The 9,555-nt window shown below is 35.2% G+C and overlaps 1 protein-coding gene across 4 annotated transcripts; it reads left to right on the top strand.

The window, feature by feature from the left end:
- Window positions 1-2,604: 2,604 nt before the first annotated feature.
- On the top strand, window positions 2,605-9,555 carry LOC129323081 (nodulation receptor kinase-like). Of its 4 annotated transcripts, none has more exons than XM_054969634.1 (15): window positions 2,605-3,052; window positions 3,481-4,006; window positions 4,619-5,088; window positions 5,439-5,589; window positions 5,693-5,764; window positions 5,883-5,951; window positions 6,327-6,398; window positions 6,526-6,594; window positions 6,681-6,859; window positions 7,165-7,391; window positions 7,570-7,696; window positions 7,777-7,845; window positions 8,128-8,317; window positions 8,435-8,605; window positions 8,731-8,971. In XM_054969634.1, exons 1-15 carry the CDS (start codon window positions 2,962-2,964, stop codon window positions 8,819-8,821), a joined length of 2,574 nt encoding a protein of 857 aa, XP_054825609.1. In that variant the 5' UTR covers window positions 2,605-2,961; the 3' UTR covers window positions 8,822-8,971. The 4 variants fall into 4 exon arrangements, with proteins under 4 accessions (XP_054825609.1, XP_054825607.1, XP_054825608.1 ...); XM_054969632.1 differs by having other exon boundaries at window positions 2,607-3,052; window positions 8,435-8,567; window positions 8,731-9,555; XM_054969633.1 differs by having other exon boundaries at window positions 2,607-3,052; window positions 3,523-4,006; window positions 8,435-8,567; window positions 8,731-9,555.

The following is a 9,555-nucleotide window of genomic DNA, read 5'->3' on the forward strand; positions in this document are numbered from 1 at the left end:
AAAGTTAGAAGATTAAAAATATATTTTATCCTTTAAAAAATATGCTCCTTTTATTAAAAAATGTAAAGCATTTTTAACTGCATCTTACCTATAATAAAGTGGTTATTTACTATTAAACTAACCCTATCTTTTTATATTTACCCATATTAAATACTCTATAATAAATATAAAGTCATTTATTAATAAGGATACTTTTGAAGAAAAAAAAGACAATGATTATACTTCAAAAGATTAAAAATATTTTACATTTTTTAACATCTAACTTTTTAAAAAATATTTTATATTTTTAAATAAAGGAGTATCATCAAGCTAACTTTAGAAATTGTCAGATAATAATGAGTGTGCGTGCGTGTGTAATAAAACATTCATTCCTGATCATGTCTTATATCTTGACTTGGTTAATCCATATAACAAAACAAATGTTATCAGGTCATAAAAATATATTAACATTAATCTTAAATTATTTTTTCAGTTGCTGTGAGAAAATCTATAAACTTCAGAAACGTTTCAAATAAATTTTGGAAAAATTACTCACTTAATTTTTATAGTTTTGACTTAATTATTACTCAATACCTAAACTTTGATTCATTATAATTTGATCTTTGAAACTTTGACTCGATTGTAAATTAGTTTTTAAATTTTTTATCTTAAAATTTAATTTCTGAAATTTCAACTTCTTAAAATATTGATTCTTATATTTTAAAAAATAAAATTATAAAAAGTCAAAATATTTTAAAATTTATTTTTAATATTTTAAATTATTAAACTCTTTTAATATTTATAAATATTAAAAGTTTAAAATATTTTTAATTTTTATAATTTTAATTTTTAAAACATAGGGACCAATATTTAAAAGGCTGAAACTTCAATGATTAAATTGCAAGAGGCAAAGTTTAGAAATTAATTTATAATCGAGTTAAAACTTCAAGGCCCGAGTTACAACATGTCAAAGTTGAGAAATTAAGTTACAATTAAGTCAAAACTATAAGAATTAAATAATTAATTTTTCCTAAATTTTCAGAATCAAAAACATCATTCTTTACCGCATTCATTGAGGTTAATGATGGAGGATGAACGAATGAGATTAAAGAGAAATTACCAGCCATGTAGCTCAAATTAAAAATGCCAGCACCTGAACATTTAACATAACTCTGAACTTTATTTAGATTGTTTTCAAAACTTTTACCTTTATTAACCCACAAAAAAAAAAGAGAAATTAAAGAAAAAGAAAAATTAGAATCAAAATACAACAATGTTAAATCTGGGATACTCTTTAGTCTATGTGTGCATTAATAACTCAAGAGCTTGAAGAATGGCATGGGATTGACCAGGTAAAACGTTATATACCAGGAACATCAACATCGATCTCTCCTGTCTGTATTTACAGCACTATCCAATGGCTCTAGAAAACCTCATCCCAGCAGCTTTTTTCCTCTCAATTAGAAATTTTGATGAGTGATCCTATGATGAACGAATAATTTGGTTTAGTGGAATATTAGGAAGAACCCAGCAGCTAGATCAAAAGACAAACTCAGGCTAAACCTTAATCTGACAACCCAAATTAAACCCCTCCAATCTTAACACCAATATATTCTTCAGACTCAACTTTCGGTAAGCTTCAAAAACGCTGTCATCCATCTTCTTGATTGGTGAAGTAAATTTTTTAGATCAATGTTTTCGACAGCCACAATGACAGATGGGAGTGAACCATCATCAAAACTTATTAATAATCAATATCAGAATGGGATAATAAAGCCATTTGAAATCCTTGTTTCCTTTCTTCCTTTGGGAATATCTGTCATAAAACTTTGAGAGCAATGCACCAACTTGGAGATATATATATATATATATATATATTCAAATGTGACTTTCAGGCTCCAAAGGTTGAACAGCCAGGCACTATACTGATAGAATTTAAGGATTTCCTGTTCTTTAGGGCTTTCCTTGAGCCACTTAGTTTTTATTATTTTACATGCTTCAAATTTCAAGCATTTACAGTGAACTGCACAAAGCATAATATAATTTAAAATCCAAAAAAGAAAAAAGATCAGTTTTCTTATTTTTCAGTTGTCACCTCGAAATTTCTGATTTCACTTCTCATACTAGGGGTTAAACAAGATGTTTCTGTCTCTTTGCTACAGTTCTAACTGCTAACAGCCAATAAAATGGAATTCTTAGTGGATAATAATGAGAATTTGGATTTACAAAATCAGAAAAAATGTTCTTTTCTGCCGTAAAAAGTCAGAAACTATTTGTTCGTACGAGTACTCCAGAAATTCTCATTCGTTACCATGGAAAAATTCCTATGCCCTCTTATTTCCATTAGTTTTTTGTTTTTTGTTTTTTTGGTCAAACTTATTTCCATTAGGTTGTATCCATTGAAAATACCAATAATGAGAGGGACGAAGGTGGAGGAACACAAAGGATTGCTCATTCCTATTATTTTAGTCAATACTGGTATTCACTTAACATAATCAAGTAACCACCAACAAAGCAAAAGACAACAATAAAATTTAACATTTATATATAAATTTACTTTTATTTTCCTTTTTAATTGAGACTAACAAGCAAACAAATATAATTATCAACGAATTGTTCTAATTCAAGCCATAACTCATATTCCATCTTCTTCCTACCTCCTACAGCTTCAACTTCAGAAGTCAAACTCATATTTTCAAGAATCCCAGGCTCCCTGACCCTATCCAGACAAAAGGCTCTTTTAGAAATGGCTTAAGATTCTTTTAGGAGGAAACTACAGAAATCATTGAGGTCACGAGCTGTTGCTCAGAATTGAACAAGGTGTTTGCTGTTATCTGAATCATCAGGAAACTAAAGAGTACTGACTCTGGATTGTAATGACGGACAAAGTTTGACTCGATGGAGTTTAGAAGATGAGAAGTTAAAGATTGGCATGGATTCATGTTTGACAACCCCCTGGGGTGAACTTTCTTTCAGAAAAACATGGAGGAATTGGATAACCACAGTTTAAGACTTGTTATGGTTTACATCCTTTGCTTTCTCCTGTTTATCGGATCAGCTTCTGCAAGTGAAGGTTAGCAGCTTGAGCACATTTTTTTGGATCATCATATGTTATTCATTACTTTCTTGATCAATTTTCCTCTGAAATTATTTGGATTTATCGTTCTGTATGTTGACTAAGATAAGTTTATGGCTTATCATTCTCAAAGATACACATATAAAACTAATAGTTATATACTGTAGTATCAAGATTTTAGAGAATCATAAATCAGTTTACATTCTTCTTTGATTGCTAAGCATTTTTTTTAGGGCATGTCTCAATTATAGAAGGAAAAGGTAGGGAAGCGAAGTTTTCTATTAGATTTAAATCAAAGGGAAGATAAATTAAAGCCTCCCTTTCTTTCTTTTTCCTCCGTTAATTCTCTTGAGCCCAAGCATACCCTGATAGGGCAATTAAGTAGGTACATAAGTATGATCTGTTGACATATTATCATCTAGCAGATTTTGTGAGCATAGCATGCTGTGCTGATTCAGATTATACAGATCCAAAGACCTCGGTAAATTACACATCAGATTTTAGTTTCTACCCAGATAAAACAAGTTGCTTAGACACAACCAAGCCTGTGGGGAACAACGCAGGCCGTGGAAAAGCTAGAGTTTTTTATATAGATGAAGGAAAAAGATGTTACAACTTGCCAACAGCTGAGAATCAAGTGTATCTGCTAAGGGGCACATTTCCATCTGATGAATCTCTAAGTAAATCTCCGAATTCCTCTTTTGATGTTACAATTGGGGTTACCTCATTAGGTGTAGTAGAGAAACCACCTCAGGACATGGAATTACTTGAAGGAATTTTCAGAGCTAAGAAGAATTATATAGATTTCTGCTTAGTGAAAGACGAGGGAAGTCCATACATTTCACTGATTGAACTGAGGCCACTGGATGAAGAGTACCTACAGGATTCCCCTTCTAGTGCCCTGAAACTGATCGCAAGAAATAACCTAGAGGCCAACGGAGATGACATCAGGTATGTTAGCTGCAGTTTCCATTCATTGTGAAATCCTGTAAATCTAGCTGAGTAATAGATTTTATCTCCTAGAGAACCTAAAAGACCTAACTTTTTCGTAAGTGAAAACTCATTACTGTGTTTTTTGAGTTAAAAGCATAAATAATGCATATACGAAGTCAGCATCTTTTCCCTATAGGAAAGATGCAGATGCACTTTAGGTTATGCCCAAAAACGTAGCTTACCATGTTTTGGACCAAATCTATTATCTATATTAGTAGAATGGTTCTTGAAGCCATTTCATAGGCTTTTGGAATGCAAGAAACCTCTCATACATCAAGTAATTTTTAAGTTGTTCATACTTCACAAAGTATGTAAACCATAAATTTTATAATCAGCACAATGCACCAGAATTACCTTTTCCCTTTACGGCAGTGAGTGCATTCAGCTTTTATTTTGGCGATGCAATATGGAATGCAGACCTAATGATCTTAACAAGAAATAACTAGTTGGAAATACTATACCTCATTACCATATTATGGAGAGAACAGCAGAATCCTAATAGGATGTTTTGTTTGAAAGCAAAGAAAAGGAAAAGAAAGTTCATAATGCCAAGGAATTTGCTGATTTCAGGCACCCACTTGACAAAACTGACAGAATCTGGAAAGCTACTTCAAGTCCTTCATCTTCTCCCATAACATCATCCAATGCGAGCATTTCCAGTCACAATGCTAATTCGACACCTCCTCTTCAAGTCCTACGAACCGCTCTTACGCATCCTGAGAAACTGGAATTCATCCACAACGGCCTCGACCGTGGGAATTCCAAATACCGTGTGTTTCTCCACTTTCTTGAATTGAATAAGAGTGTCACACTAGGCAAAAGAGTGTTTGATATCTACGTAAACGGTGTCATCAAAGAGCCGAAGTTTGACATATTTGCTGGCGGATCGAACTATAGACAAGCTGTTTTGAACTTCTCGGCAAATGGTTCGCTGAATCTAACCTTGAGCAAGGCCTCTGGGTCTGAGAATGGACCGCTTTGTAATGCATACGAGATCCTGAAGTTTATCCCTTGGATGCAGGAGGCCAACCAAACAGACAGTGAGTATAATCCAAAATCCTTGTCGCTGTGTGTTGAGGATTTTCTTTTCTTCGCTTTTCAGTTTCTGATTCAGTTTGTATGGCACATTCTGGTAAATTTCACAGGGGTGGTGTTTTATCAGATAACCGTTGTTCAAGTTGACATCTTTAAGCAACCATTATGAACTATATTGAATAATAATAAACTTGAAACGGTATTGAGATGTGCAGACTTTTCACTGATAACCTAGTATTTTGGAATACGCATCTATCAGTGTACATTTTGTCCCCATTTGATGTATTATACTCTGTAGTAGAATGTCTCTCTCCCTTCCTCTCTCTTAAGCAAACATCGTTATGTCTGCATTCAGCGGAAGTGATGTTGAAGGTGAGAGAGCAATTGCTAGAGAATAACAGAGGAAATGAAGAACTGGAGCGTTGGAGTGGAGACCCATGCATACTGTTCCCTGGGCAACATGTAGTATGCGACCGTTTAGGTGGTCAACTTGTTATCACTAAACTGTAAGCTTCTTATATTTTTCTTCTGAAAAAGGATATACCTTCTAGCACGATATAAGGTGTGGTTTATGGCACAAATTATTGTTGTTATTATTATTTTTTTCAGGGATCTTTCGTCAAGTAATCTCCGAGGACCGATTCCTTCCAGTATCACTGAGTTGTCCAACTTGAGAATATTGTATTGCTCTTAAAACTCTGTTTCTTCAGTATCTTATATTCTTATTGCCTTCTTTATTGTATGTATAGGGACTCTGTTTTTATTGCGTTAATTAACGTAACTATTTGTTCTTGTGCAGGAACCTGAGCTATAATAGCTTAACTGGGAACATTCCCTTATTTCCACATTCATCTTTGCTTACATCAATGTAATTATCCCTTCTGCCCCAATCTTATTGTTAATAGGTTTCAAAAACATAATCAGGGATATTTTTGGTGTTGTTATTACGGCTGCTTTTGACACAATGTTACTGACAGTGAGAGACATTAGCATATGCAGACAGACCTAAGTTATAGCCGTTTCTTTGTAGTTAAGCTTGAGAACATTTTCTTATTCCATATGTTGGTAAATGATCTTAATTCTTTTATTTCCGATGTATTCAAGAACAAAATCATCATCATCATCATCATCATCATCATCTTAATTCTTTCACTGGATTCCAATCACAGAGCAATTCCCTTTGTTACTGGCGTGGTAATGATACAAATTTTCATGTGCTGATAAATTTACATTCATGAAACAGAGATCTGAGCCACAATGATCTCACAGGATCTCTTCCATGGAGCCTTCCCTTACTGCCACAACTAAAGTCCTTGTAAGTTTTCTTCCACATTTTAATACTCTACTACTTCTAAACTAGGAACCTCCTTCTAGTCATTATACTTTTTCTCCCCAAGCCCCAACTAAACCAAAAATGAATGGAAGCGTTGAATTTCTTTCAGGTATTTTGGCTGCAATAAGCGCATGAACAAGGAGGTTCCAACTTCCTTGAACAGCTTAGCCAATACAGAGTATGGAGTTTTCCCTAAATCAACGAAAGATTTTAGGTTGAAAAAGAAAGGAAAAGAAAAATGACCGGTTTACATTGATGTTTCAGTTATGGAAGCTGTAAAGCTGGAGAAGCAGGAATTTCCCAAAAGCACATCATCATTGGAACCGTTACATGTGGATTGCTCCTGATTATTTTGGCTATTGGAATTCTTTTGGGTTGCAATAAAAGAGGAAAATTAGTCCCCTGGGGAACATCTGATGAAAAGGGATACCCAAGAACCACAAGTAAGTACGTCAGATCTCTTAAGCACATTCCAAAAATACTTTCATCTCTTAATGACATGGAGCTTTCTTACTGGTTTGCTTTTGACCATCAAAAGAACAACTAAATAAATAAACCTCTCGAAGAGCAGCAAAGGGCGTGATTTTAATTACAGGAAATCCCCAAAAAATTCTTGCATTAAAATCAGGAACTTGCTCATTGACTTGTATAAGAGAAAATGAAATAGAAACATCGTCTCTTCAGTCAGGAAGAAGATCATTTTAACAGGTCAATGCAAAAGTATCCAACATTTCTACCATACATGCAGATTTGATTTTCTCTTTGAGCGGTAAAGATGATTTCATCTTTAAGTCGGTATCCATTCAAACATTCACCCTGGAATACATAGAGGCAGCCACCCAAAACTACAAAACTTTGATTGGTGAAGGAGGGTTTGGGTCTGTTTACCGTGGCACTCTAGAAGATGGCCAAGAAGTTGCAGTGAAGGTCCGTTCAGCCACATCAACTCAGGGAACTCGTGAGTTTGACAACGAGGTATAGTCTCTTTTTAGTCTAACTAGATGTGAGTTTCATGCGTTGCATGGAGTGTCAAGTAAGTTTATATTGTTTATGACTTATGTACAGTGCAACTTCCTATAAATTATATATATATATATAGAATTGATGTAAATTAATTTTTCACAACTAGCTTCCTCTAACAAGTCTATGGCAGGTAAACTTGCTCTCTGCCATACGGCATGAGAACCTGGTGCCACTTATCGGTTACTGTTATGAAAGGGATCAACAAATTCTCGTGTATCCTTTCATGTCTAATGGTTCTTTACAAGATAGGCTTTATGGTAAATATCCCACTATTCTTACACCTGATTTACTTTAAACTTTCAATTCCCAGTATTTCTAAATCACAGTTTACCAACAGGGGAACCCGCAAAGAGAAAACCATTAGACTGGCCAACCAGGTTATCTATTGCTCTTGGTGCAGGTCGAGGCAAGTGAATATATGTTGTGTTTTTTCATCAAGCAGTTCCAACTTTGACTGATCCAGATATGAACTCGCCACCTTATTAGAAAGAGAAATCACGTCAATAAATCACAAGAAGTTTAAGCTAATTCTATGTAAAAAATAAACGAAATGAAGCATATACAAGAAGCCAGATGTGGCCACAAGAACTACCGCTAACTCCGATACTATGTAGACGGACTTCACAGTTTTCATCTTCTAAGATATTTGGATCACCAGAATGATTACATTGTTTCTCTGATTGAGCAGGTTTGTCATATCTTCACACATTTTCGGGACGTTCTGTTATACACAGAGATGTGAAATCAAGCAATATTCTTCTGGATCACAGCATGTGTGCCAAGGTAGCAGACTTTGGTTTCTCAAAATATGCTCCCCAGGAAGGAGACAGTGGTGCTTCTCTTGAAGTAAGAGGAACGGCAGGATATATGGACCCTGAGTAAGTAGATTTGCTAAAGAATGACCTGCAAGCTCCCCTCTTATCTTACATAATCTTAGATTATTTAACAAAACTATAAACAAATTTTCACAAAAGCTGACATTTATATATATGCAGGTACTATACGACCCAGCAATTATCTGCAAAGAGTGATGTCTTTAGCTTTGGCATGGTTTTACTTGAAATTGTGAGTGGCCGGGAACCTCTCAACACGCAAAGACCACGGAATGAGTGGAACTTGGTGGAATGGGTATGGTGCAAGTACAAAACGACTTCATCATTTGCCACGCAAGTAGAACATAGTTTCATTCAGCCAATTGTCTCTACACCAGAATAGCATTTATCTTACATATAGAGTATCCTGGAAAACCAGGACAAACCTGTTTGGCACTAAGAAATAACTCTGCATGCAGGCTAAACCGTATATACGGGCGTCGAAGATCGATGAAATTGTGGATCCTAGCATCAAGGGAGGATATCATGCAGAGGCCATGTGGAGAGTAGTGGAAACAGCATTAGCGTGTATTGAACCATTCTCAGTACATCGACCAAGCATGGGTGATATTGTCCGTGAGTTGGAGGATGCTCTGATTATAGAAAACAATGCATCAGAATACATGAAGTCCATAGAAAGCCTTGGAGGATCAAATCGCAACTCCATTGTCATGGAGAAGAAGATGGCAGCCCCATCTCCATCAACAACAGAATCAGCCATCTCGCCCAAAACCTTGTCCCACCCACAGCCCAGATAGCAAATACGGGCGAATGAGAATTCTTTGATTCGTTACTGATACTAGTCATGTCACATTGAGACAATACTAACAGTGCACTACAACCTTGCTTAGCTTTCTTTATGCTGGGGGTAAGAAGGAATGGATTCAGATCAAAAAATGCGACTAAAAATATGTTACGGATGGGAAACTTCGGTTGCAAAACTGACACGTAAAGAATGCCTACATCGGGGTTCGGCTGTGATTCTTTCGTTCATCGTCAACTCCTGGACAGCTCAACCTGAAAACTGCAGAGTGCTTCCATTTTCCCTTTCTGTTTTATTTTGTTTTGTCTAACATCAATTTCTGTAACGAGTTTAATATATTGAACTCAAGGGTCTGGACTCGGTTTGTAATATGAAGACGCAAGACTCGAGGGGTAGAAAACTAGAACTTTGATGCTTTCGTCACGGATTGTTTCTTTATGAATCATCATTCATTAAAGTTTAAAGTCAATCTCTTATAATA

This window comes from Prosopis cineraria, unplaced genomic scaffold (assembly GCF_029017545.1).
Source record: "Prosopis cineraria cultivar Desert tree isolate PC_DT_omini unplaced genomic scaffold, ASM2901754v1 PC10, whole genome shotgun sequence".
NCBI classification, from domain to species: domain Eukaryota; kingdom Viridiplantae; phylum Streptophyta; class Magnoliopsida; order Fabales; family Fabaceae; genus Prosopis; species Prosopis cineraria.

Bases quoted from the DNA above. Each gene is read 5' to 3' on its own strand.
- LOC129323081 (XM_054969632.1), top strand. From the start codon at position 2,962: ATGGAGGAATTGGATAACCACAGTTTAAGACTTGTTATGGTTTACATC. The intron at 3,053-3,480 runs GTTAGCAGCTTG...ATCATCTAGCAG, and splicing joins ATCAGCTTCTGCAAGTGAAG to ATTTTGTGAGCATAGCATGC. The intron at 6,399-6,525 runs GTAAGTTTTCTT...AATTTCTTTCAG, and splicing joins CTGCCACAACTAAAGTCCTT to GTATTTTGGCTGCAATAAGC.